Source organism: Idiotropiscis lumnitzeri, chromosome 13, assembly GCF_059441095.1.
Source record: "Idiotropiscis lumnitzeri isolate Australia: NSW breed Sydney's pygmy pipehorse chromosome 13, RoL_Ilum_1.0, whole genome shotgun sequence".
NCBI classification, from domain to species: Eukaryota; Metazoa; Chordata; class Actinopteri; order Syngnathiformes; family Syngnathidae; genus Idiotropiscis; species Idiotropiscis lumnitzeri.
The window spans coordinates 14,666,395-14,694,391 of NC_142403.1; the positions used below are offsets into that span (position 1 = coordinate 14,666,395).

Genomic DNA, 27,997 nt, shown 5'->3' on the forward strand with positions numbered 1-27,997 from the left:
TAATCTTTTTACGTGATCCCCCAAAGTGTTCAGACTGAGACACAATTGGATCCTCTATAACACAGGTGTCAAACTCAAGGCCCTGGGGCCAATTCTGGCCCATGACCTCATTTTATGTGGCCCGCAAAGTTAAAATCATGTTCGTCAACTTCCTGTTTCAGAATATTACATCCTATTTATGCTAATCCAAGTCTCCTAAATATTATGAAGTCATTTCATCTCGAACGCCTCTTCATCACACATACAGTATTAATTTGAAGCCTGATGGGGTTGACTGTAGCTGACTTTGACGAGTAGCGAGCGGCGGTCACAGGGCGAGGACAAATGGCCGCGGGCAAAAAAACATTGAGTGGCGTCCAGACATTGCAGGGCGCAGCTCCCAAATGGAACAGAGTGTAGTTGGCAAAGACTCAAACACACACACACACACCCCCACCCACCCCCCCACACACACAAACATAATGCTAACCTATAAACCAAAAATATTAAGATTCTATTCCGCTGCATACTGCTTGGCCTCGAGTAAGGTTTTTAAATAAAATAAATTAAATGAACAATTCATGGAATTTTGCATCACACAAAACAAACACACACACACAAAGAAGTGTTATGAGCTGATGTTTTGTTGTCCCACATACCAGGACCACGGAGCACTCCATAATTATTGACATGTTTGATGCACTCATGGAAAGTATGGGCACAGTGTCGAGGTGCCCTGGGGGGGATTTCCTGACTGGAATGGAATGGAAAGGGTTCCGAAAACAAAACACTCTCATCCTCAGTCTCTCTGTAGTGAACACTCTCCTCCACGCCACGGTAAATAGATTAAAAGGGATTGTGCCGGGTTATTTCAGGATGGCCCGGGAATAGTCCGTCAGGCGCTCGCTGGGTCAGTCAGGATTTCAGTGCCGCAGCATCCCGTTGTTGTGAGCCGGCATGTCGTTGAGGCTCCTGCCCGCCATCATCATGGACGACGAGGACGATGACGGCAACTTTACCAAGTGGATGAGCAGCTACTGGGGCCATGGTGCCGAAGGATGCGGTGGAGGTGGAGGAGGAGGACACACGCGTGAAAGGAAGCGAAGTTTTCGGAGGCCCGCCAAGACAAGAGTTGATCGACGAGCGTCGCTCCCCACTGTAGTAAGAACGATACGTTGGTTTATGAATGAAAGCGCTTCATGCGCAGGGTGTCGGGTAATCTTGGCTTTAAACGCTTCTGTGAACCTCTAACTCCACTTTAAAACTGTACTTTGAAAATGAAACCCTAATTTGAAACCCCGACCCAGGTGTGAAATCCTTAATTTAACAACCTAGCCCTTGTTTCAGACATTTAAAATCCAAAACGCTTTGCCTAAATTTGAAACCTAAATTTGAAAGCCTGCTTTGATCCCCTAACACTGACTTCAAACCCAATTTAGAAATTTTAACCCAGAACTGAAACAGTAGTTCCAATCCCTAACATAAAACTCCTTCATCTTGTTTTAAACGCAAAAATAATTTAAGTTTTAAAACCATTTTAGCAACATTGACTCCAATTCAGATGTTAGGATCAGATTATTGTTGTTGTGTAAATGATCAGCGCTTCCATTCTTAGGAAAGATTAGCTCGGTTTACCCACGACAAGCTTCTCACATTCAAGCGGCAAATATTACACAACATTTATGTGACAGACATAGTTCACATGATGGCTAATTAATTGACTTTTCCGTGGCTGGGATTAGCGTAAATATGTTCTTTTGACGCTGAAATTGACAGCATGTCCTTGACTTTTCAGATCGCCATTTACTGAACCTAAATTCGCGGTGATGATGTAATCAGTAAAACACATACCTACATGTTTTTCTACATGTGATTCTCAATTTGTCCCACTGACATTTGCTTTGTAGTCGACTCGGCACTATCTAACTGGGAAAAAAACAGCCAGCATTAGCGCTTCCGAATGTAGCGCTGATATTAGCAAGTAAGCTAGCCATTGTGTTTCGCTAAATTACTTAAAGACAACACAGTCGAACATTTTATACATAGCTGAGAGACTTCCACAAACTGTGCGATGGAAGTTCGCATCCAAGTCTGTCTTGTCACTTTCGGCATTTCTACACCGTCAAGCGGTCTTGCTCGCTTGTCTGTACAATTATCTGTGGATTAAGTTAGATTTTTTTGTTGTTGTTTGTTGTTTTTATTGGGTTATATTTGGCAGAAAAACTCTAAACATCTGCTCATTTTGTCTGATTATTTTAGCAAAAGATAATGACTAGCCTGCTAGCTAAAGTTGCCGCTACACTTTCGATCCTTTTCATTGTCAAAAGAGCATTTCTGTGCCATTGAAAGGACATTTAATTAGCTCGTTTCTCAATGATAATTTTAACTACTCTATGTCTGAATCATTTTAAAAACAGAAGAGAGTTTCTGCTGAAGAGGAGTGTACAAAAGTTGAAAAAATAGGAGTCTGGAGTGTTTTCAGTGCAGTGAAATGACCATAGGCAGGTATCTCAATCAAGATATGTTTGAATTTTTTTAATCAACTTCCACAAAAATTCCAATTGGCATTCTGTCTCCTGTCCAAGTATCTTTTGTAACATCTTATTTTCAAAATACATTTCACGCATTCAAACTACGGTGGTAGAGAAGAAGAATCATTCAAGCTTTTTATCTTGTTTTCTCAACTACTCAGCCTTGGTTAATTAATATAAAAGGGTTTAACGTGGGGTTGAATTGACGAGTTGGCACGTCGGCATCACCACTACACTGTGTTTACAGCTTAAAGTCGATTGATTAATTGCCATTTACGTGTTTTGGAATAAACAACATGGCCACCTTGCAGAAACAATCAGATCAAGTCTATCCTAAAAAAAAAAAAAAAATCTAAAAAGGAAACGCACACCCGAAATCCTCATGTGGGGCTAATAAAACCAAGGACCAACAACTGAAAAAAAAATAAAATTGACGACCTCATCGATTAATCAACGTTGACTCAACTATCATCTCCTGAAATGAAATAATAACTCAATCGGTTATCTTTCCTTGACAGTCCCAACTTGACGCCATGAAGTTGAACCGGTTGCACGCAGCCACCATGGCGCCCGCGCCGAGCCACGCCAAGAGCCGAGAGCAGAAGGGGGAGGTCAGACCTCACCAGAGGGCCCGGCGGACATCCTCGGACGACAACGGACGCGCCAAGTCGGCCGTCCCGGAGAACCGCATCGGCACCATCCCGGAGCTGACCGAATCGTTCCAAAAGAGGCTTTGTCTTCAAGATAAATGCGACATGTCCCTGGTGGGTTGGACTTCAGAATTTGAAAGACCTCTTTGAAATCTTAACCAAGACTTGAAAATGTCATCCGTGTTTGACACCCTACTTGGAAATAATAACACTGTCTTGAAACCCAAATCTGAGAACCTTATTTGTGATCACAACTCCAGTTTGAAACCAGAGTTTGCGTTTTGCAAAGTTGTGTTTTGTTTTTCCAGAATGACGATCCTAAATTGTGTCTGCTGTGTCATGACAACATGTACAAAAGTGGTGGGGGCCTTCAAGAGCTGCACTGCGCTCACACCTTCCACAAGGAGGTAAATATTCACAAAAGCTTTCCAAAACCAAACCCCATTCCGCAAGTAGGCTCATCACATTCGTGGGCCGGACTAAAATCAACTTCCAGCTTTTGTTAATCGAACCCTTTTTAAAATTTTGTCACTCCTCCCTCCCCCATGCCACGCCCCCCAAAACATGAGCTCTGCATGCGTTGCATGACGTCACCCGCTTTGAAAACAATCCCTCTGACGAATCTGCTTTGGGACGGAAGGCCGCTCGCAGGTCCGAGCCGTGTGGCGACACGGCGGCGGCCTGCCTGGCCAGGAGACTCCTGAGCGACAGGAGGAGGTCGGCGGATGAAGTAGGCGCCATCACTGCGGAAAAACAGCAGCAGCAGCAGTACACGTTCCGACGGCAGCTTTCCCTGCGCAGGCATCGCTAAACTTTGGCCTGAACTCGACATTGTCGATTTTTCAGTGGCGGGTTATCGCATCGCAAAACTAAAAAACAAAACTCAAACACCCACTCACATGTACTAGCACACCACTGTGTATATTTTTTCCGATTCTTTTTTCTCTTTCATGAAATGTAATGCTTGTCAATTGTCTTTAAAAATGAGTGCTCCTCTGCCATTCACCCCTTAAGCAATATTTAAGTGCTGTGAAAATGAAAAAGAAACTGCTTGACCTTAACAGTATGTAGTGACACCTCAAAATTGCCACACCCGACCGTCGATTTGGCAAGGCATGCACGCAGAGCACATGCTCCACTAGGTTATCTTCACTATCAATAACAATGCCTACATTTTTTCCCCACAATGTGTTTCAGTGCATGGAGCAGTGGCTGTGGAAGAAACAAACATGTCCCACGTGTCGTGTCATGGTGTCCATGCCCAAGCCCCTCTACTGGTCCTCGTCCCGCCTCAAAGTCCCATAATAGTCTCTCAGCTTTCGTAACGCGCCTGCATGTTAACTTGCTCCACGACTCCACCGTCCCTCTGCATGAACTCCTCCCTGCCTCCATAAAGATTGGACAGTGAAGCCTGGCACTCTTGCAAATTCATTATTTGTTGTTTTTGGAGGAGAACCCATCTTGTTATTTGCTGAAAAAAAATAGTTGTTCAGGCTCAATCTAGCAGACTTTCTGACTAAGTTGTGTGGTTGTCTTAATTACACGAATCGTATTTACTTTTTCACGTTTACTTTGACAGTAAACTTAAATTGTGAGTGGCAATTGACAGCTTAAAACCTCCTTTTTGAAGGATTGTTCATCATCTGCCACAAAGTATGAATTCCAAATGTTGATACTGTAGTTTTTGTGGGTAGTCATAGAGTGAATGATTCCCAACACAGCCCAAGAGGGACAACTATTAGTAAGTTATATTATTGTTTTAAAATAATAGTTTCTGTGTATTGTTGTTATGTGTGTAATTGTATTGATTTTTGTTTTTAAATAAATGCAATTTGATTCATAATGATCGCCTTATTAATGATTCCCCCCATTCAATTATTGAACAGGTGTCACCTTCAGGAACCCCTCGTTTTTCTGTAAACTATCCCGCCCTACGCGCCAACTACCTGCTTATTAGTCAAACAAATGCCTCATTTTGAGTCAAACGGCTGTGGGGAGGTGCCTTGGTGGACGAAGAACTCCCCCGGCTGCTGCTGTGTACGTGCTGCAGACCTCGTCTACGGTCGGTTCGACTCGACAGTAAGGAAAGATGCGGGTTCGATTTTTTTTCGTCGAGCAGGCGGAGTAAAAGTGCACACGTGGAAACCCGAGATTGACAAGCGTTTTGGCCAATGGGAGCTCGCAAAGGTGACGTCAGCTGACCCGTGCCAACCAATGACAATGCTTGAGAGGGAAAATGGGGAAAAAAGATGTGAAACGGTTCTGAGGCGACGAGGATTTTGAGCCAGTCTCCGTCTACTTCGATGAGGAGGTTTAGTCAAATGATGGAAAATTCAATATCTTTTGATTTTTATCTTAACTAACTTTTTCTTTTCGAAATATCCAGCGACAAAGCTGCTTTGGGTAAGATACCCCCCGACCCCTCCTCCTCATTTTCCACTATTTAGGATGGAGTTGTTTTTGCTCGGAAAAAAAAGATATATCCTAGAAAACTCCCCCCCACACAACTTTCCGACTTCCGGCTAAACTTTCTAGTGATAAATATGTCTTTTTTTTTTTTTTTTTTTTTTACAAAACCCATACAAGAAATGACGACATTCACTTTATGTAATACAATAAATTCTAGCTCAATTAAATGACCATTTATTTTCCTTTTTTCACCACGATTTTCTCATAATTTCCTTAAATTAAAAAGGTCTAACGATTGATAAAGATCGATTGACTTTCTGCACACTTTTACCAATTAAAAACTGCAATAAATTGACAGTGTGAGTCAGAAAGATATTTATCTGCATGCAAAGAGGTGCGATGCCATTATTGCAGGAAATCTATTAATCCATACAAGTCTTAGAAGATTTATATAAAACAGTATTAAAAAGTTATACACTTCTCACACAAACAACCACATGTAATCTTATTAATATACACAGAACCTTGTTTAATTTTTATAAACACATTGTAAATGCATTTTACCGCAAACAAATTGCAGGTATAAAATTTATATTTTTAAAAATCAATTTGTATTAGTTGCATTGACCTTTAATAGGTGGTGTGTGACTGCATGTGAGTGTCTGGGTGATTTTAATGCTAATGTTTTTGGAGTTGGGGGTTGTTTGAATGTATCTTTGTTTTATATTGTAATGTATTGCCATTTCATTTGGCAACATACTTTAATTCAATTTATTTTCATGGCTGATGTTCATTTACATTTTCACAATTAACCAAGAATCCCCAACACTATTCAGTATTTATTTTTAACCCGCACTCCTGCCTTGATTGGCTTAGAGGGGTTGCCATGGCGACGGTGTTGTCATGCCCATCCTGGAGTGGTCTCGCCCAGGAACAAATGTCTACTCATGTTTGAGTGTCCTCTCTTTCAAATGGCGATCGACTGTTTGATCGCCACCCACTATACAATTGTAATCATAATAATTATTTTGCGAGATTTCCACCTTTTACACCAATGCCTTTTCAATAAGCTATTTCAGCCTTTTTGCCCTATAAACCAGCTATGCGAACACAGTAGAACGGCTCTGTTTTACCGCACATAATGGATGTGTACTGATTAAGAATGTTCAATCCAGGGGGATCATCATGGGAAGCTTCAAAGGCCATGCGCTTCCCGGGAGCATCTTCCTACTGGGTGGCCTCTGGTGGACGGCCAAGTACTCATTGTGGCACGCCACCCGCCGAAACAAGAACATCGGTTCTACCCGGCTGAGCAGCAGAGCGGCGCAACGCCGCCTGGAGATCGTAGAAAGCTCGGTGCTCCTTTTCTTCTCGTTAGTGGGTGAGCGCAAGCTGGTTATATCACGCCGCATTCGCTCTGTGAGTCACCACCGTTTTTTTGTCGTCCAGGGATGCTAGCGGAGCAGTTCTTGGCAGACGGGCCGAGACTCAAGCTGTATGACTTTGCAGAAAACCAATGGAAAGACCTGATGAACTGGCAACACGCCACCATGTATCTCTTCTTCGGCCTGGCGGGATGCGTGTCCCTCATAGTGCACACCACCGAGGCCGCGCCCCTCGCCCTCGACAGAATGATGATGGCTATCGCCTTCTTTAATGAAGGTTAGACATTCATGATTCGGGATGCACGGAAATGAGCTCAAACTTAGGAAAAGTATTCCAGAGAGCACGTCAGAGCGCACCCACAAATGATTTGTTGTTCTTGTAGGGTTCCTCTTTCTCTATCACCTCCACGGTCGGACCATGCTGGACGTGCACTTGCACATGCTGCTGCTCTACGCAGTCTTCGGGGGAGCCCTTGTGGTCTTCCTGGAGCTTTTCCACAGAGGCAACATCCTACTGGAGCTGCTGCGCTGCGCCCTGACGTTGCTACAGGGCAGCTGGTTCTGGCAGGTGAGGAGGGTTAAGCAAATGCCAATTGTGTTGAATAGCATCAGATAAAATGAGCGCGCGCAGTAAATTACTTCGAGTAGGTTCTCATGCTTGGGGCGCAAGTGCGTCACTGAGCTCTGATTTAGCCAAAGCCAAAAAGTCCAGCCAACTGGGAAGATGAAAAAGAATTTAAAAGTGATGTCTCAATAATTCAAACTTGTTCTCAGTCTTTAAGAATTGTCTTCAAACATATTCAATGGCTTTAGAAACAAATTACAAAAATGACCTGACGGACTCTTTAATCATTCACTGCCATTGACGGATATAGCAGTCAAAAAGTAATTTTATTTTACCAAGGCTGGCAGTGAATGGGTTAAGTAAACGTACAAATACTGTATAAAACATTTCACTCGCTGTTGACTGTCGTGCTACAATTTTTTTTATGTTGCGTCATTATCAACGAGCCTATTTTGACAAAAAAGGAGTAGAAAGAACAGAAAAAGTCTAATACTCAAGTATTGAACAGAAACCCTAAAAAAAAAATAATCTACCGAAGTACAGTGATAAAACATTTGTACTTTTTGTTTGTCTCGCCACTGATCCCAGCAGAGATGCATGTGCGTCGCTAAGCAACAACCCCACTTTCCTCTCTTGTGTCTACATCTCAGATTGGCTACGTGCTGTACCCTCCCAGTGGTGCCCAGTGGGACCCCAAGGACCACAACAATATGATGTTCATCACCATGTGCTACTCGTGGCACCTCGCCTTCATCATGCTCGGCGTTGGCGCACTCTACTGCCTGGTTAGCTGGTGAGGATTACACCCGGTATCACGTTTTGTGCGGATAGCAATGGACAGACAAGTGTTAGAATTAGGGCCCGACGAGGCCGATATTTGATCCGATGACGGATTAATATAAATATATAATATAAAATAAAATAACTTATTTTTGGGGCCCTTAATACTTAAAAAAAATTAATTCATCCAACATTTGAAATGTTTTCTGTCATCTTTTGCTAGCGCCGTTCGCTCGCGGCTAAAGAAGACGCCACCGGTGGAAATGGGCCTGCTGAAGCGGAGCGACAAAGATCCCGAGTCTGAGGACGACGTGGTGTGACGTCGACCCCCGCCACTGTGGTGCCTAAAATCAGGGATGGAGACCTTTGATGTGCGAGAACAATCATCACTGCCATTTTGTATTATTCCGCCTCCTCTAACTGCCTCTAGTAGCGTGTACTCTCAGGGCCCATAACGACAGTATCCATAGTAGCTTGCTAAATTGTGCTTGCTATATTTAGAGTATTTGCAGGGTTTGCCAAATTGTTTTCATTTCATGTCATGACACGTGAGCATTTTCATGTCGTATTCAGTCTTGAATAAACACACTTCTATTTATGTTCCGACGAAAGTGTTAAGTAATAACGACAGTATGTATTTAATAACGACATGCACTTTACCGCAGTCTCTTAATATTTGTTTGCTTATTGGACAACACTAATAAAAATACATTGTCTAAATGTGCTTGGATTTTTTTTTCTCCCCTAAAATGAAAACAAAAAAGGCACAAAGCCGTTCCAATTTACAAAAAGACTCGCATACTCAGCAAGAATGTTCTCGCCTACGTTCTTAGGAAGAGTTTACAATATTGGACTGAAGTTCTTCATATTGAGAAACGGTCTTTGTCTGTCAAAGGCTGATCAGTTTTGCTTTATTTTACCTTTATTTTTATTTTTTTTTACACATGACCCAAAATGTTGTAATTTCAGCAATATATATAAAAGACCACTAGGTGGCAGTGTTGCTCCTGCAAACACCCCCCCCTCGTGCTCGCCATTAAATGTGGGACGTAGCTTTACTTTTGAGTTTTATTGGATTTCATTATCCAGCCACAATAAGAGCGTCAATCAGAAATGATACAGTGGCGTTGAAACTTGATTTTGATTAGATTTCTTTGCACTGACGTGTGAGCAAAGACATTAACATACCACCAATGTATTATAGCAGGGAACTCACTTCACAACAACTGTTTGGAAAACAATCAATTCTTCAAAAATATTTCGTTATTGTCATTTTTTAAAAATAATTTTGGAGATTGGTGCCATTTTTAGGGGGACTCGAGCACTTGAACCACCCCAAAATAATAAAAAAAAATAATAAATAGCCTATGCACGTGCCTGCTCAATCACATCAATTTTAAACGCCGAGTCATGCTTCTGTCCGGTTGCCATGACAACGACAAGACCCGGTTTCTGTTAAAAGTGACACTTCCGCTCTGACTGCCTCTGTCTCAGGTGAGCGAGTGGTGACGTCATCCAGCCGCTCAGGTAGGTCACGCCGAGCCGCACGGGGAAATACTCTCAACTTTCCACCAGCATTTCAAGAAGAAAACACAAGAAGTAAACTCCCAACTTGGTTATGGATAAACTCAAATCGGTTTTGAGCGGCGACGAATCGCGCAGGGATGACCGAACGATTTTAGAGGTAAGCAAATGCAGATTTATTTGCGGGGCCTGTCGATTTGATTGCTAAGTGCCTCGTTTGTTTGTGCAGTCTGTGAACGAGGCATCCACGCTTGGCTGGGGGACACGCGTGAAAGGTTTCATCGCGTGTTTTGTGATCGGAGGAGCGTGCGCCATTCTCGTAAGACTCACACGGAAACCAGGGGACATTTTGTTGGCGAGGAAAAAAAAAAAAAGAAAGGAAGGAGAGTGCAGGCTTGTTGTCGTTTTACTGGTTCGTCTCGCTCTCGGGAATGTTGCTGATGTTTTGAGTTTAATGCAGCTTTGCTACATTGGTCATTAGCATTTGGATGATTTAAAAAAAAAAAAAGTGCATTTTTATCGACTTAATATATATACATTTCAAATCGGCATTTAATTTACGTTAAAATGCAACTTTAATTGTACTGTTTAAATATTGTTTTGTTAATTTTTACCAAGTAGCTAATGAATTCGGACAAATAAGAAATTATGCTCTTACTGTACTCATTTTCTATTTAATTGTACTGACAATGAACGTCAAATGCAAAAGTCTACATCTTTGTATGCATAGATAAATTAGGTCGAAATGTATTTTGAATGAATAATTTTGTGTAATTCACATTATTCAAATTTATTTTGTTTGTAACATGTATTGATTGTATTGTTATATTGCAGATTTTATTGTTATTTTTTAAGGTTAATACAGTCAAGCAAACCAAGATGAAATTCAATGCAAATATGTGAATTATTGTAAAAATCTAAATGCTATGTGCGGTGTATATATTTTGCTTTTATTAAATGTAGTCAATTGTTTTATCTTCATTAAAAATACTAAAACATACTGAATGAATGAAATATTGGAATGGTCTTCACTTTTTGCACGATTTTCAACTATTCTATTTTTTTTTTTAATCTTTATACATAATGAACCAAAATATTACAAAACTGCACTAATCATTTTTCATAAATCTGCCAAATTTATTTACATTTATTAATTTTTCTGCAGTTTTCAAATACAATTTGCATTGTGTGTGTTTCCAGGGGGTGTGTTTACTTTTCCTCCCCAGGATCGGCCTCATCCTCTTCATCGTGTTTTACACTTTTGGCAACATTTGTGCCCTGTGCAGGTTAGTACGAGTCCCACTGGTTGATCATTTTTAGTCATTATTTATATACAAAAGGCATACGGTGAATATAAAAGTCTACACGCGGCTGTTCAAATGCCAGGTTGTAGTAGGAAAGAGACCAATATGAATACAAAACTTTTTTTTTGGACTGTAAGCTGTTCAACTCAATTCAATTAAAAAAGAAATCTTGACAGTGGAAGTAAAAATAAAGAATTGTAATGTGGTTTCACAAGTGTTGACACCCTTTTAAAACTGGACATGTGTCTGTGTTGTGAACTAATCACATTCGAACTCATTACATGGGGCTCGGCACGCACCTGCCACCATTTAAAGAGCCTCTGATTAAGCCCAAATAAAATTAAGATATTCACATATTTTGATCTCTAGCTGAAACCTGAAGGCTTTGTGCCAATTGACTGCTCTTTGGAACTGTTCATAATTCCATCCGGATTGACTAAGTCCTCAGTTCTGGCAGGAGTATAATGAGCAATGTTGTGTAAAGAGGGTGTGCACACTTATGCAATCACATTATTTTAACTATCCAACTCTATTATTTTTCTATCTTGTAGATGTCACATTTTAAAGGTGGACAATTTCTCAAATAACATAGCTTCATCTTTTTTTTTTAACTATCACAAAAACCTCGAACATGAAGAGGACTATAAAGCTGTATGATTGTTTGTGTCACGCAAGTACCATGTTCCTGATGGGCCCCGTGAAGCAGCTGAAGAGGATGTGTGACAAAACCAGAGCACTAGCCACCACCATCATGATTGTGAGCATATGCACACACCCAAAAAAGAAAAACAAGGACACAACTCCTAACTTACTCCTAACATACCCCTAAATTTTTGTTAGGGTGTCCAGCCCATGGGAATGGAACACGTCGATACAATTCTTCAATAAAATTGTTGTTTCTAATTTTGTCCATTGGAGTGTGCAGTGTAGTGTGTCTGCAAGTACTTGAGGTCAAATAGGGTTAAATATGGCCCCTGATCTAAAATGAGTTTTTATTCCAGACTTGTCTTGTGTTGACGCTGTGCGCCGCTTTCTGGGTGAGTGACTTACGGAGTCATTATGTCACTGAGACAAACCTTTCACTCAAGTCCACTAGCAATTAATTGTATCTTGTTTGTTCCAGTGGAAAAACTTTGGTCTGGCTTTGTTGTTTGTCATCCTGCAAGTGTTGTCATTTACTTGGTGAGTTTGTCATTCATTCTCAAAATTTGCCTCACATTTACGGACGATGTTGAACTTAAAATGCTGATTTGTTCGCAGGTACAGCCTTTCTTACATCCCGTTTGTCAGGTTTGTCATTTTAACATTACCACTTTCAGTATCTTTTTAAACGTGATGACACTGTATCACATAAAAATGTGAAATTTGTCATGTTATAAGGTGATATTGAACTTTGGTTTTGCCAGGTGTAACAGAAATATGCTTCTGTAGATTTGGTCTAACTTGTTAAAATTACTTTGCAGGGATGCCATCCTGAGGTTGGTGGCCATGTGCATGAAATGAGGCGGCTGCATCTTTTTTTTTTTTTTTTTTTTTTTTTTAAAGGGGCAGGTTTCTCTTTTCCCCTGCTTTTTTTAAACAAATGACCCTGCTTTTTTTTTTTTAAAGAAATTAGAGTGGGGTGCATGTCCATTATGTATATTTTTGATATTGTCAAATGTTCATACACAACTATGCCTTTGGTGTAAGCTGCTGGATTTTGATGTATGTATAGTCTATTTTAAATTAAAACGTGTCAATTTAAATGTTTCTGTTTCATGTTACTGCTATTGTAAAGTGTCACAAATTGTTGTATGCATATAAATAAATTGCAACAATGCCATGCAAGTTTTTGGGCAATCTGAGTTTTAAAATTGTTTTATATGAATTAATTTATTTCCTTTACTATCAATATTAACGTCATTGCGTTATTGTTCAGTCAGGTTTGTATTTTCTTTGGATTTAACTATATTGTGCCATTTGATTATAAAATAAAGAATACAAAAAAAAACGCTTCTTGACCAAGGTAAACAGCCGAATTTGTTTTATTTTCACACCCTGATAGTGAAACATGACGGAATTGTTCAAGGACAACAAAAAGAAAAACAGTTTTGCTGTTTAAATTTGACTTTTCGGATGGAGCCCGGTTCAATGACTTTCTGTGTCACGTGACAGCGGCGGAAGTGTTTGGTCTTTACTTTTTTTTTTTACTTTTGCAACCCCTGATTTGGGAAAACGACTAAATTGTTGCTTGAGGTGTTTAAAAAAAAATACAAAACGGGGCGCCTCGCATCTTTGTGGTTTAAAGCTCCCCCTTGGCAACTTTTCGAGTGTCGCGGGAAGTTTTGAATACCTTCCTGGGTCACGTGACGAAGGCGGAAGTGTCTGACAGGCTTGTCGGGACATGGCGCACAGCAGTCATTTCTTTCTATACACAACAGTTTTTGTTTTAGTCTCTTAAGTGTGGAACTATGACGGATTTACTTCTGAAGATTAAAAATAGCGTGCCGGCCAAAAAGAAGACGCCTTTGACACAGATCGACTTGCAGCGTTGGGGTTTAAAGGGTAACTTTTAGATCGTAACAACTCATCAGGGAGTTATAATGAGTTCATCCATTCGCCAGGAAGCCAACATGGACTTTGGGTCATTGGGAGTGTTTTGGTCTTCCAACAGGGATTCAGTTGAGGGCCTACCAGCTGCGTGGCGTCCAGTGGCTGACTCAGTGCCTTAAGAACCAGGAGGGATGCATTCTGGGGGATGAGATGGGCTTGGGGAAAACTTGTCAGGTTTGAGACATTCAACAAGTTGCTCCGCAATGTTGAGTTTAAATTGCGTTCCATATTGATTTTAAATCGCCATAAGGTGAACTCTGACATGGTCACTGCACAATATTGTTTGTGTCCATGTTCTGTGTTTGTCCCTTCAGACCATCAGCCTGTTGGTGTACATGTCAGGCGCTCTTGATGTCAAAGGTCCATTTTTGGTCCTGAGCCCGCTCTCCGTCATGGAGAATTGGAGGAGTGAGTTGGAACGGTAAAGATGCTCAAGTCCAGTCTAAAAAAATAATCATGCCTGCTTGTAAAAGTCTCAGCATCTGTTTGTGTCTTCCCACCCCTGAAGTTTTGCACCATCTTTGACTGTGCTGTGCTACAAGGGAGACAAAGACAGGCGGCTCGAGATTCAAGGGGACGCGCAGGACTTCCAAGTTCTGCTCACCACATATGAGGTATGTGAGCATGGACAAACGTGTGTGTTAATGCTTCAGTTTTTAAAAAAATCGCCTGCCTTTCAGCTCTGCCTCAATGATGCTTCCTTCCTAGGACGGTGAGTGTCTTCCCTAATAATTAAATTATTGGATTTAAAGTATATTCATTTTTTTTAATCTTACAATTTTATTTTGCACAAGGATTGTTTAGAATCGAGATTGTTGATTATCTTAGCGCAGTGGAGGCAAAACAGAGTGGTATGTTTCAATACTCAATCTTTACCTTAGACATTCAAATTCAAACTCACAAAGCATAGATATGCTCCCATAACAATCCCAAAACATGAGCTGTCGAATTGATGAAGGCCGTCATTCACCAACTTGTCCACTAGATGGCGCCCTCGCTCTCTTTTGTTTTCATCTCCTTGAAACAATTACTTCGGAATAATAATGGAATCGGAATTGCTTTTTATAATATTGAGGCATAACGCTGAGGCGCCCTCCTTTCAGGTTTAAGTGGGAGGTTCTGGTCGTGGATGAGGCTCACCGGCTCAAGAACCAGAACTCTTTGCTGCGCAAGACTCTCATGATGGTACTGGGTGGCATTCTCATCATCTTTTTCATTATTGCTTCCGCTAACGACTCCCCTGTCTAGTTTTCAGTGAGCTTTCGGGTTCTGCTGACCGGCACGCCCATCCAGAACAACCTGCTGGAGCTCTACTCGCTGTTGAGTTTCATTCAGCCTGCCGTCTTCTCGGAGGACGACGTCGACGGCTTCACCCGCTCTTATGCCGATGTGCAGAGCCGACCTGCACTTGGTATGATGTCCATTTTTCCACATCCAGAAAATGGATGGATGCAAGGGCCACTTTAAAAATTGTTGACTCATTTGGTAAACATGGTCGAGTAAAATGGTTACAGTGTATTATAATTTTTTTTTTTTTAGCGGGGACGAAATTTTGTCCAATGATTTTTTTTCTTGTACAGCTACTTAGTTTTCATCAGTTTGAAAATGGTCAGACCCAAACTCATCTCACATAACTCAGCCACTCATTGAGTGGAAGTGAGCACCCAAAACATGCACAACTGCGGAGATACGGTATTTAGTTAAGGATTTTATTTTATATTCCATGACCACCAGGGGACGCTACAGAATTGGTAAAAAAAAAACAAAAAAACCCATTATACTCAGAATGGAAGTAGTGATTAATTCTAAGAATGGAAACGTTAACAGACTCATACATACAGTAATGTTCTAAATATTTAGCTACAAATAATGCTTTTATTTGTTGTATTCTTCTTTTTTTTTTTTTTTTTTTAATCGGGCTCGCAAATGTTTTCCCCGTTTTTTAACAAATCAAACTGTTTTTCCTTATTTCACCCTAATATCAGATTTTTAACCGTACTTTCTTTCGTTAAAATTGTGTTGAAGTATGATCATTGTTTTCAACTTTACAGTACAACGCAGTATCACTCCTATTATTAAATTAATACATTTGAGAACTAAACTATACATACACAAGTGGCTGTCACATATTTTCTGCCCTCAGCTGCCGAGCTCCAGAGCGTGCTGGAGCCCTTCCTGCTCCGCCGGGTCAAGTCGGAGGTGGCGGTGGACCTGCCCAAAAAAATGGAAGTGGTGGTGTACCACGGCATGTCGGCGCTGCAGAAGAAATACTATAAAGCCCTCCTGATGAAGGACGTCGGTGAGTCGTTACCAGCCCATGAAACGCAGAGATCCTGCACAAGAGAAGCAAACACAGCAATTTGACTCATCTGCAGTATGAATACTTTTGATAATCGTCAGCTACGATGAATCTTGACTTTTGATGCATGCATTTGCGTTGCTTTTCTATTTTGTGTTTCTGTAATTGCAAGATAATAGTTGTGTTATTGAAAGCTGGCTTATAATAGACAAGTCACCAAAGCACAGCCTGTCACAAGACTTATCAAATACATGTCGGATAGTGATTAACAACCTACTCATTAATTTAATAATGTGCTTTCAGAGGCTTTTGGCAGTGAAAGCAACAAAACACGTTTGCTTAACATCCTGATTCAGCTAAGGAAGTGCGTGGACCACCCATATCTGTTTGACGGTAAGGAACTTCAGCTCACCTCGGGTGCAACGTCCAAGGTCCCAGTTGCTGATTCAATGCACCCCCCCCATCACCAAGGAGTGGAGCCAGAGCCGTTTGAGATGGGCGAACATCTGGTCGAAGCCAGTGGCAAACTCTACCTTCTTGACGGCATGCTGGCCTACCTGCAGCAAGGGTGCGTGACTTTGTTGCCGCCGATTGGACCGTAGCGGATCGCTCAGATGTTGCGTTGCGTGCACAAAATGCAAAATTAAATACAGGAAGTCCTCAAATTACGACGTACTCCACCCATGGCGTTTCGACTTAACGACAGTCATACCTCGTCCGACGTTTTAGGTTCACACCGGAAGCAAACGTGAGCCGGATCAGAAAAATATCATTAAACAAGAGAAAAAAAAAAAAAAAAGCAACCACAAAGTGAAACTAAATAAAAATATTAAATGAACAAAATAAATAAAATGCACTAAAAATCAAACCATTAATGATATCAACATTCAATAATTAATCGATTAAATTATTAAAAATTCAAGTAAACTGCAATTAAAAATTAAGTGATAAAATTCATTTGATTTAAAAAAAAATTCCACTAGGTAAATAGAAATGCCGTTAAATTTAAAGTCATTAAAGAAATAAAGAAATTGAAGAACATATTCAATAAATGATTCGAAATTCAATTAAATAAAACTACAATTGCAAAAACAAGTTACGTGAGTAACTACAAATGTGTGGGAGGTGGAAGTATGCCTCAAGCAAGTCTCAAGTTACTCTGGAGGAAAAAATAAAATCAAGGAAGTCATCACCAAATTTCAAGCAAGTCAATTCATACAATACTGCTGTCACAACAAATGATTATTTTTTATAATACACTAATTAGTAGTTACACAGTGAAAGGTAAATAAACAATACTGGGATTGGATTAATTACATTGTACTTGAGAAAGTTGCATTTCAAACGCAATTTAACTCCAACTATGCGTTTTTTTCTCTCCCCAACACGCCACTTTGCTTCTTTTGCATTCAGTCCCTTTGCCATGATTTCGGCGTCTTGGAGCAATATTAAAGTGCACTTCGTCTCATATCGGAGGCGGTTCGCGTTTTACTCTACAAACCGAACCCTAACAGTGAAAACAAACCGTTTGGACAGATCTCAGTTTCGTCACAGAACTGTTCACAATCAGTTTTGAACGTTCCAAAACCCGTTTTGGCATCGCTAGCAGGTGTTAGCTTACCTGTCTTTGTGAGTTTTGTAGTGACGAATGAAGTTTGATGTAGTTGTTGTCTTTAGTCTTTTGAGCCACAAAGCATGCATTTTGCCGTCCTCTTTTTGCAAACTTCATATCCACGAATCCAAATTTAATGATCCTCGGGCGTACTTGCACGGTGTTGAGTGTAGCCTAGCCACTTCACACGTGAAAGGGCGCCGCAAACGCTGACTGGGTTGCCAGGTTGGCACGAATGAAACAAAACGCCCCATTTTTATTTCCTTCGTTCTTCCCTTTTAAAAGGGCAAACTGTATTAACATGAAAATGTCCTATAAAACAAGATGACTTGCCCAGGCATGTAGTTCAAGTATAAATCAAGTCGCGTCAGGAACGTGTCAAGTCAACTCATTCTCAACTTTTTTTTTTTTTTTAAATAGCTACTCGAGTGAGGCTTGAGTCACGTCACGTGACTCGAGTCCAAGAGCTGTTGGAAACTATGTACTAAAATCATGCTCGTAAAATTGTAAAAAGCCAGTAAGGATGTAAAAATCTATACAAACAAAAATATTCATTTATTTAAAAATCCAGTTAAATGAATAAAAATGCCATCCAATTAATGCTAGTAACTAAAAGTTTGAAATGGTTGAAAAAAATGCAATTTAAATGCAATCATAACTAAATCCAGAAGAAATTAAACAGGTACTAAAAATGTAATATGTCGTTAGGTAAATAAAACTGTTAATGCAAATATGACAAGTCCATTAAATTATTAAACATTAATAAAAAAATAATACTGAACTATACTTAACGTTTTCATAGACTTCAATTTTAATTTCAGTTATCAATTTAATTGGCTTAATGTTTAATTTGTCCCCCTTAAAACATGTTTAATTATTTATTTTTAAAACTCTGCCGTCTTGCAGCGGCCATCGTGTACTGCTTTTCTCCCAGATGACCAGGATGCTGGACATTCTTCAGGACTACATGGAGTACAGAGGTCGGCGCCCTGACCACCGGGTGTACCTAATGTTGTGACCGCTCATAACGGACTACTTTTTTGCGCAGGTTACAGCTACGAGCGTCTGGACGGCTCAGTCCGCGGCGAAGAACGGAACCTAGCGGTGAAGAACTTCAGCAGCAAGGACGTTTTTGTCTTCCTGCTCAGCACCAAAGCAGGTGAACTTGCACGCTCTTCACATCTTGCATCTTCAGCTAAAACGTGTGTGCGAGAGAGAGAGGAAAGCGAGAGCCTGATGATGGCAGATAAGAGCTGCGGCAGGATGATGCTCACCGATGAAAACAAGGCCATGGCGCTGTGTGAACGCAGCCACTTCCTGTCGCTTGCCTGATAGCTTTCGGCCTTCAAATCCATCTGCTATGTAGGAGGCTTGAAATACAAAGTCAATAGAAAGGCTGGTTTTAGTTTAGTTCTTTTCTGCAACGCTAGCGCACGTGTCGAGGCAATGGCGGACTTTGTGTCTGGTTGCTGGGCTTTCTGCGGGCATTTAAACAATACCACCATTATCACGTTGCAGATATACAAATTATATTTAAGAAGGAAAATCAATATAAAAGCACACTGTGGTGCCATGTAAATATTCTGGAGCGGTTTAAAACCAATAATTATCGAATACGATGACACAAAAGAAAATCAAATACATTATACTCACCAGAGATGCTGATTATCAAATAGACCGGTGTTGTTTTCTTCAGGGCCTATAGGTAGTCAAGGATGTAGCCGGTATTTACTTGTGCTAAAAGGGAAACTATTGGCGTTAAAATTTTGAATCGCAGAATTAACCTTCTTCAAATGTGTTTTTTTTTTTAAATAGCCTTTCTTATTTGCAGAATGTTATTTTTTTTCTTAGACAATCAGAAATAAAAAATTCTGATGGGCAGATAATCGAGACATCATCGAGGGCGAAATTGTAATTGTGTTCCTTTTTTTTTTTTTTCAATAAATCATTCTAAATTTGTTTTTTTCAATTATCGCATTTATCAATGATTACTATTTTTAAAAATATGTAAATTGTGTGTGTATGCAGGAGGCGTTGGCATGAACCTCACAGCCGCCGACACGGTCATTTTCATGGACAGCGACTTCAACCCTCAAAACGACCTGCAGGCAGCTGCGCGCTGCCACCGGATTGGCCAGCAAAGGTGCCCACCACAATCATGTCATCATTTAACAGTGGTGGGAAGTTAAAAAAAAAAAATGTAAAAACTGAATTGGTGAAAAACTGTGCTATGTCTTCATTTTTGAAATATGGTTTGCAGGCCGGTGAAGGTGATCCGTCTGCTGGCCAGAGACACGGTGGAGGAGATCATGTACTCGCGCGCCATCTCTAAGCTGGAGCTCACCAATGCGGTGATTGAAGAGGGGCGCTTCTCTTTGCTGGAGCGGGCGCAATCTGCGGCGGCGGGACTGCATGTGAGCACAACACTCATCATCAAACACCCGTCTCCTCCGCCTCCCCCTCGGTTTCAATTACGCGCACACGTCCTGTTTGTGCTGATACAAGATGACTTTTTTTTTTTTTTCCCGCCCAGAAAAAGTTAGCACTCACTCTTTGTGTTGCTAGTCAAGAGTTCATAGGGCTGAATCATAACCACCAAAAAGACAAATGAATCAAAGTTACATTTATGTTACTTACAAAAATGTTGATATTTAGATTTTGCACATGACAATTTAATATTTTATGAAGCCTTAAATCTGTTTTTTTCAGTTTTTTTAAGCATGTCAACCTTTAGCAAAAATATCATAAAATGTTATATAGAGCCTATATTGCGCCCTCTTAGTGATCAACAATTGTAAATTAAAGAGCGGTCTTAAAAGTTTAACTTTGACTTTCTTGAACAAACAATTTCAAAATATCTCCAAATATTGTGATATAATATTGAGCCCGCATCACCCACATGGTGGTCACATTTAATTTCATATGATTTTCCATTTATTTATTCCTTTAGCTCAGCGAGATCTTGAAGTTTGGTGTGGACAAGCTGCTGTCCTCCGACGAGAGCTCGGTTCAGGACGTGAAACTGGAGAAGATCCTTGGCTCCTCGCGCGACGGTCGTTGGACGGTCGATCAAGACGAGGTCGGCGACGAACCTTCCTCCTTGCAAGAGGACGAAGACAGCGACCCGGAGTTTGACAGGCAGAGTATGTTTCCCCTTGGAACTTCTCATTATCGAGAGTGAATCCCCCACCTGTACTGAACACGCAAAATGACGACGTCTTCTCCTCGCAGACCACATGTACTGCTTTGAGGGCAAAGACTACAGCAAGGACCCCAGCTCAGAGGACCAGAGGAGCTTCGAGCGCCTGCTGGAGGAACAACACGCTGAGCTGCAGAAAGCCGGCCCGGAAGGCCGGAGTCTACGTAACAAAACCGACGTATGAGTTTTTTTGAATGACTTTAGTATTGAGACACACATCAGTTGAACTATTCAAACATTGGACTGCATCCAAATTATGGGTTGTGGTGTGAACACATCCAATTGGAAATAATGTAACATTTCTGGAAATTTAATTTAATTTCCTACCGCATCTCTTCCAGGTGTCGACAGCAGCGGGGCTCATCTTCCCGACCAGGAAGCGGCGCCCTCTCACGGAGGCGGAACTGGAGCTGCGGCGACGGAAGCGCGAGGAGGCAGCGGCCAAGCGGGCCAAATATGAGGCGGATGCCAAGAAGAAGCAGGAGGAGCACAAGTACAAGAAAAAGTAAATGACCCCGTCAGTTTGTGCAGCGTTTCGTTACTTTTGTTGAGCCAATGCGCAAAAATCTTAGGGAACAGCACCGAATAAAAATGGTCCGAAAAGTGGAGAGACAAACTAAATGTAGCTTCTGCCATCTATTGGAACTGTATTTCGTTGTTGTGCCTGTCACTGCAGGTCGCTGGCATAGATAGTTGAACAAAGATGTTTTATTTGTAATACCGTGACGACGCAAAATGTTTTCAATTAAACTGTATGATTTCATCTAGTGCACATTTGCTCACTTAATTCTAACAAAATGCCATAGACAGGCTAATGGAAATTAGCATAGATGTCCCAGTAATTAGTAACCTTCAAACTTCTGCTGCTTTTACACAGTGCAGCAACACATAAATAAAACATTCAACAATACTCACAGGCATATATTGTAAACTCCGAGTTCCTTCTCTCCCCTTTTTCTTTTGCTTTTGATGATGAGCGAAAGCTCAGCACTGCCCATCATGTTGAGGCCCAGTGTCGTACCGCACGGAAGATTTGCAACTTGAAATTCAGACGTGCCTGTTTTATTGTAAAAACTATGAGTCGAGGGAGGGATTTATTTTTCCAATACCATAAAAAAAAAATAAAAAAAAATGTAAATAAAATTTCATGAACCAATTAATCTGCCAAATAGTTTTAAAAATGGGCAAAACATTTGGGCCATGATGGATTAAATCTTTGTTTCATGCTAACCATTTAGTTTATTATGTATATATTTTTAAATTTATTTTAAATATTAAATATTTTTAAATATTATATTTGACTGATCGATTAATTAGTCTGGCCCCAGTCCAAAAAAAAAAAAGATCACTTTGCATTCCAAGATGTAGTGGAGGCGTGAACAGTGAACTGTTCTATAGCGAAGTCTTACTGTACTACAAACAATTACGCTACATGGACAATTTTTTTTTTTTAAACTTTAGAGTTTTGAACTAGTAATCAAATGTTGGGCTCAACTTTTTGTTCACAGTGAATCTTAATTTTGGACAATTGCTTCCAACTTTATTGGAACACTTATGGAAAAGTCCTCTTCTGTTCCTAGTGGCTAAAGCAAGGGCCATATAGATCCGTGAAATGTAGACGTTCACTGGAAATAGTCACTTTCGGCCCCATTAAGTGAAATTGGATATTTTCCCTCACCAAACGATGTTGTCGTTCCGTGCAGGATGGCGTGGTGGGCGTCCAGCGGCTACAGGTCCCGCAGCTTGAAGCCTGCGGACAGCGAGGAAGACGAAGAGAAGGAGGAGGAGGAGGAGGAGGAGGAGGACGGCAGCAGCGTGAGCTCGGCCGACTCGGACAGTGGCGCCATCCACTACGTCCTGGGCGACGTGACGCATCCTCATGCCGCACGTGGGGACGCCATCATCGTCCACTGTGTTGGTAACAGCAGCACGCTTTGCTCCTCTTCACCAACATCACGTGACGCCATTTGCTCGCTATCCTCTATATTCCCGTAGTGCCTGTAGAGGTGAGATTGCCATTTTGTGATACCTTTCAAAAGTAGGTTATCAGGGGTGTCCAACTCAACTTTTTTCCCGAGCTGCATTCTTGTTGGTCGACGGCGTCATGACTTTGTTTAAATGCTTTTCAGCATATGTTCATCAATCAGCTTTTAAGATTTGCAATATTATTTTTTATTATTTTATTTTTATCTCTCCATTCGGCAAAGCTTTTTTTTTTTCCTCCTCTCAGCCATGTGAACACAACATGCACGGCTTCCACTGCTAATTAGACGTGACTTGTGCTGTGGCTCAACGTTTAACCAATCAGAATTCATGGAAAATTGTGGTATGCAAAACTATACGACGATTGTTAAATTTACGTTAAAGGATTTGGTAGAGGAAAAATTTGGTTCATATCTGTTAAAAGGGAAGAAAAAAAATGCACACATCAAGTTCTAGGGCAGGTCAGATGTGGCCCTGAGCTTTTTTTCATTTGACTGAGTCGAAAACAACTTTTTTTCGTCTTGTGCACCCCTGAACGGTTTTATCAGAACAGGAGTGCCCGTCACTCATACCAGTTCGGACCAGTCGCAAAAAGTAGAATGTAACGCAACTGATTAACATGTAAAAATCTTCCTTTTTTTTTTTATTTAGTCTCCTTAATTAAAAAAAATGTCACGCAGTATGTTTTTTTTTTTTTTCACTCAACTCAATAACTAATGGTAATTTTCTTCCTTACTCCACTTGTGCTGCTGTTAGATGACTCGGGCTGGTGGGGCAAGGGAGGCTTGTTCACTGCGCTGGAGGTGCGGTCGGATGAACCCCGGCGGCAGTACGAGCTGGCGGGAGAGATGAAAGGTAAGAGAGAGTTAAAAAATAAAAAACAAATAAAAAAATAAAAAACACTTGGTTTGGGATAAAGTTGGAAATAGAAACAGGAAGTCGTCTAAAAGTCTTGAATATGCTTCCTTGGAGGGCCTGCATACAACATTTTCTTGGAAAGAACAATTTTGCGTTGAATAGAAATTAATTCTTTTATTTTGTTTTTCTTCCCATAGACTTAGATCTCGGAAGCGTGTTGTTTTTCCCCATCGATGACAAACAGTCCCGACTGGATGGGAACGATCACGTAAGTTCCGAGCATCTCCTCACGCTCGCGTGCAAACACACGCACGCGACTTCCTCCCCCTGATTTCCGTTGTGATACGGCCAGCTCGCTCGTGGCGTCCGTCACATGTTCGCATTGAGTTAGTTGTGAACATCATCTGTTCCCTCCCCAGCTGGCTCTCATCGTCGCACAGCAGCGAGACAAAGCAAACAAGTTGTCCGGTATCTTCCTGACGGCGCTCGACCAAGGCCTGAGGAAGATTCGTGCCGCCGCCAAACAGAATAAAGGTGGAAATGCATCACCATGAATCCAAATGCAATCACATTTTTTTTTTTTTTTTTTAAGAACAAAAAGTAACACATTATAGACTTAAAAAAAAATAGTAATACGACAATCCCGTTGTATTTCCCACAAGAATAAAGTTAGATTTTTACTAGAATAAATTCTAAAATATAAATAAAAATCATATTTCTTCAAGAAAGCAAAGTGTTAATATTACTTGAACAACAGCTTACGTTTTACAAGACTTGTGTAAATAACTTGTTGGCCCGGCACGTCTTGTAGTTTCATAGTTTCACACTGCGGGTTTGAGCGACGTTTAGCTGTTGCCGTGGATTTTTTTTTCTTCTTCACGGTTAGACTTGACTGACGGGATATGCTGGGACGTCCCCCCCCCCCCACATCGCCGCCACTGTGGCTACACTGGAATGCGTGCTCGAAGATCACACAGCGGGTGGATACTTCAAAAGGAGGGAGGACTCCAAATGACGGGAGCGCTTGACATTTTCCTTTTCCTCTTTGTGTCCATCGTCAAAAGCGAGCGTGCACCTGCCTCGCATCGGCCACGCCACCAAGGGCTTCAACTGGTACGGCACGGAGCGACTGATCAGGAAACATCTGGCTTCCAGAGGCATCCCAACATTCATGTATCCTTTGTTTTTGGCAGCAAATGACAACCTCACTGTGCACGCGAGCACATGTGCATGGTTCAGTGTCACGGTTGGGAAAAGGCTTTATACAAGTTGAATTGTAAAAATAATTTATTGCCGCTTCAATATTTTATTTTTTCTTAATTTTTATTTACTATTTTAGTTTTGCCTAGATTTCATTTGTGTGCTTTGAATTTTTAATTGCCTTTTTTTAGCATAGTATCTGCTGTTTAATTTTATGGTTTTGCCTTGCATTTTTGTTCATCTTTTTCTGCCAACAATTTTTATTCATTTGCCTCATAGCTTTTATTTTATGGGGTGTCTTGTGTTGTTTTTTTTTTTTTTGCTTGGTTTTGTTTTGTTTTTATTTTTTCCCTTTCCTTTAAATTTAGTTTGCCATTTTTAAATGTTTTTAATTTGTTGTTTTTAGTTTTTTTTATTACTTTTATTTTTTTTTCTTTTGCTTTTTGGGCTTTTTGTATTTCTTGCCTTACATTCTTTGTTGTTTTTTTGCTTTGTATTTTATTTCATTTTATTTTATAGTTGCGCATTGTCTGTATTATATTAGTATTTTGTTATTTTTTCATTAATAATGGGAATATTTTGGGATATTTTAACATTTATTTATTTATCTTTGCTCTACTTTTGTTCCCCTCTTGAGTTTATTTCCATTTTATTCTTCTTGTATTTATTCTATTATTTTTAATACTACATTTTTATTTATTTGTGAAGTTTTCGTGCTTTTATTTAGATTTCAAACTAGTTTGGGAACTTATTTTTAGTCCTTTCTTAGAATGTGTACACTCGTTATGTTCAATTGCTAAATTATATATTATGCAAAAACTGAGATGCCAAAAAAAAAAAGAAAACTGAAAAATTGGGCCACTTTTGAGTCTAGTATACTTGCATGAAATCTGATTGTTTAAGACCAAATTATGTGCAAATGTATTTTCTCTAACTAACTTTCCCTATAAAAAGACAAGCTTAAATGGAATAAATTCCTGCTTAATTCCGATGGAATTTTTTCAACTTGGAAATTCCCAAACCTTTTCAACTCTACCATAAACAACATCTCTCATTAAGGCCACTTTTGAGCTCCTTCTTCCCTTAACCTGACTGACAGATACTATCACAGTCGCAGCGGCAAAACTACAGCCACCGCCACCGCCGCCTCTTCCGCTACCTCCCCGCAAGTGCTGGCGCACAGCTCGGCCGCCGGCGCGGCAGACACACAGGAGGCAGGCCCATCCTCCCCGCGGACCCCTCAGACCTCCTCCGAGCTGCCGAGTTTCATGAAGGGCGTCCGTGTGTTTTTCTACAACCTGACGGCAACAGACAGGAAGAGGCTGGCCCGCTATCTCATTACATATCCTTGATAACTCAAAAACCACCGTTATCGCAAAATGTTTTTTTTTCCACTTTGGTTCAAGTATCATTTGGACTGACATGAAGGGATCGGGACCGGCCCGATCAAAGTATAATTGATGCACATTAAAATGCATTGGGTAAAATCATTTAAAAAAAAAAATCATAAAACTTCTGATTAAAAATCAATAAAAGGAAAAAGGCGGAAAAAAAACCCGGATCTGGTTAAAACTGCACCAAACAAATCATGCAAGTGAAGCACTGTGGCAAACCGTGATTGGACAAACCGAAAGTCGCAATAACTGCAACAATTAATACACAGTCAGGAAAATGCCCACAGCATGCGTCACATAATTAATGTAATACCTCTTCTGCCAGTTATTTATGATTATGTCATGGGGAGGTCATATGAGTTCACTGGCCTATAATTAATGCAGTCTCACCAGTTATTATATGCCTGTCATTATAATTTTATAACTACCACCTTACATAAGGTGACTAAGTCACTAGAAGGTTGCATTGCAAGCGTGAGATTATTATTATTTTTTTTTTGGAGGGGGCGACAAGTGCATTGGTGGGTGTGGCTCTCCTGTGTTTGTCCACTTGGTGTGAAAAAAATAACTGGTTCTGGTTAGCGGATGAACTGATTAGTTGACTTGACTGCTTCCAGCAGAACTTTCAACTCACCCACCAGCTGCCATCGTTGGATGTGAACGCTCTGTGGAGCAGCCAAATTCCATAGAGTACATTTTACTCGACAAAGACTATGGTTGGTCCCAGTAAATTTTAAGAGTAAAATATCCAGCGTGTCGTATCAATTTATATCATGAATATGTTTTGTCTTAGCACTCAGTTGTTGTCCGCAGATTATAGGATTTAACTTTTTGGTAACGAAAACAGAGGCGCCGTTGCCCTCGTTTCTCGTCTTGAATCTTCTAAGACTAACGGCGATCGGAATAACCAAAGTTACCGAAACAAAGCCAACCGCTATTCTCATCTACCACAAGCTTATTTCTTGTTACTGTGACGTCTTGACTTTAGGGTGCGACTTCACTCCTTGTACGGTTCTATGGGTCAAGCTTCCTTAGCTGAAGTGCACTTATGACGGCGACGAAGAGGAGGTGATGAGCGGCGAGGTGACGCACATCGTTGCGGAGGTGGAGCACGAGGTCCACTCTCAGGTTAGCCTCCAGAATTTCGGCCTATCTGATTATTACCATGTGATCATTCTTTGGCGTTCTTGCTTTTGTCACGTGTGAAAGCAGGAGCTGCGGGAGCTGACGCGCCGCTACGATCGGGCCGTGCCGGTGCGCAAAGCCTGGCTGGAGGCCTGCTTCTCCCAACAGAGAAACGTCCCGACTGCACACTTCACACACGCGTTAACGTAACACCGATTTGTGTTTGACCTCAATGTGAGAGATTAAAAATAAACTCCTCAACTAATGGCTATATGAACCCTTTCAGGTTGTTTGTAGATGAACGGCAACAAGCCAGCTGATGTCAAGTGCATGCAATGACAAGAAAAAGTGTTTTGCTTTGGGTTTCGCCACCACATATACTCCAAAAGGTTTATCATCAGGTTATTTCCATCAAAAATGGATAATGGAGCGGATGCTGTAATTAGCTGTACTGGGAAGATCTCAAGAGTAGCTGACTACATTGCATGATGCTTTATGGCTTCCATTTATTCAATATCATACGAATATCCTGAATTGTCTGAGCAATAAAAAAAAAGTATGGGCCTTCTAGTATTGCAAGTATGTTGTGTTTTGTTTCTGTACTTAGC

General features: G+C 40.8%; 4 protein-coding genes and 1 long non-coding RNA gene across 7 annotated transcripts; 4 read left to right on the forward strand and 1 right to left on the reverse strand.

Moving 5' to 3' along the window:
• Window positions 1–753: 753 nt before the first annotated feature.
• lnp1 (leukemia NUP98 fusion partner 1) lies at window positions 754–4,645 on the forward strand. Of its 2 annotated transcripts, none has more exons than XM_088312268.1 (4): window positions 754–1,140; window positions 3,029–3,274; window positions 3,469–3,567; window positions 3,801–4,645. In XM_088312268.1, the coding sequence occupies exons 1-4, from the start codon at window positions 937–939 to the stop codon at window positions 3,969–3,971; spliced, it is 720 nt and encodes a 239-aa protein (XP_088168394.1). In that variant the 5' UTR covers window positions 754–936; the 3' UTR covers window positions 3,972–4,645. The 2 variants fall into 2 exon arrangements, with proteins under 2 accessions (XP_088168394.1, XP_088168395.1); XM_088312269.1 differs by having other exon boundaries at window positions 757–1,140; window positions 4,358–4,645.
• A 598-nt stretch (window positions 4,646–5,243) lies between these two features.
• tmem45a (transmembrane protein 45a) lies at window positions 5,244–8,828 on the forward strand. The gene is made up of 6 exons (XM_088313536.1): window positions 5,244–5,563; window positions 6,745–6,950; window positions 7,019–7,231; window positions 7,338–7,522; window positions 8,170–8,312; window positions 8,523–8,828. Exons 2-6 carry the CDS (start codon window positions 6,755–6,757, stop codon window positions 8,617–8,619), a joined length of 834 nt encoding a protein of 277 aa, XP_088169662.1. The 5' UTR covers window positions 5,244–5,563; window positions 6,745–6,754; the 3' UTR covers window positions 8,620–8,828.
• Window positions 8,829–9,803: 975 nt separating this feature from the next.
• On the forward strand, window positions 9,804–12,872 carry sft2d2a (SFT2 domain containing 2a). Its single transcript, XM_088313332.1, has 8 exons — window positions 9,804–9,983; window positions 10,053–10,142; window positions 11,024–11,109; window positions 11,803–11,884; window positions 12,129–12,164; window positions 12,251–12,309; window positions 12,388–12,417; window positions 12,591–12,872. Exons 1-8 carry the CDS (start codon window positions 9,918–9,920, stop codon window positions 12,628–12,630), a joined length of 489 nt encoding a protein of 162 aa, XP_088169458.1. The 5' UTR covers window positions 9,804–9,917; the 3' UTR covers window positions 12,631–12,872.
• Window positions 12,873–13,460: 588 nt separating this feature from the next.
• On the forward strand, window positions 13,461–27,959 carry chd1l (chromodomain helicase DNA binding protein 1-like). 2 transcript variants are annotated; one of them, XM_088314120.1, is made up of 25 exons: window positions 13,461–13,671; window positions 13,781–13,893; window positions 14,034–14,140; window positions 14,228–14,333; window positions 14,400–14,431; window positions 14,823–14,904; window positions 14,968–15,130; window positions 15,863–16,018; window positions 16,322–16,411; window positions 16,490–16,586; window positions 18,537–18,610; window positions 18,679–18,789; window positions 19,659–19,773; window positions 19,891–20,044; window positions 20,581–20,773; window positions 20,862–21,007; window positions 21,171–21,334; window positions 22,533–22,747; window positions 23,569–23,667; window positions 23,868–23,938; window positions 24,090–24,204; window positions 24,735–24,843; window positions 25,970–26,210; window positions 27,309–27,392; window positions 27,477–27,959. In XM_088314120.1, the coding sequence occupies exons 1-25, from the start codon at window positions 13,578–13,580 to the stop codon at window positions 27,597–27,599; spliced, it is 3,054 nt and encodes a 1,017-aa protein (XP_088170246.1). In that variant the 5' UTR covers window positions 13,461–13,577; the 3' UTR covers window positions 27,600–27,959. The 2 variants fall into 2 exon arrangements, with proteins under 2 accessions (XP_088170246.1, XP_088170247.1); XM_088314121.1 differs by having other exon boundaries at window positions 13,524–13,671; window positions 13,781–13,924.
• LOC148324612 (uncharacterized) lies at window positions 15,507–17,962 on the reverse strand. The gene is made up of 3 exons (XR_015846394.1): window positions 17,640–17,962; window positions 16,431–16,575; window positions 15,507–16,052 (listed from the first exon to the last, which is right to left on the reverse strand). It is a non-coding gene; the product is annotated as an uncharacterized LOC148324612 (long non-coding RNA).
• Window positions 27,960–27,997: the final 38 nt, after the last annotated feature.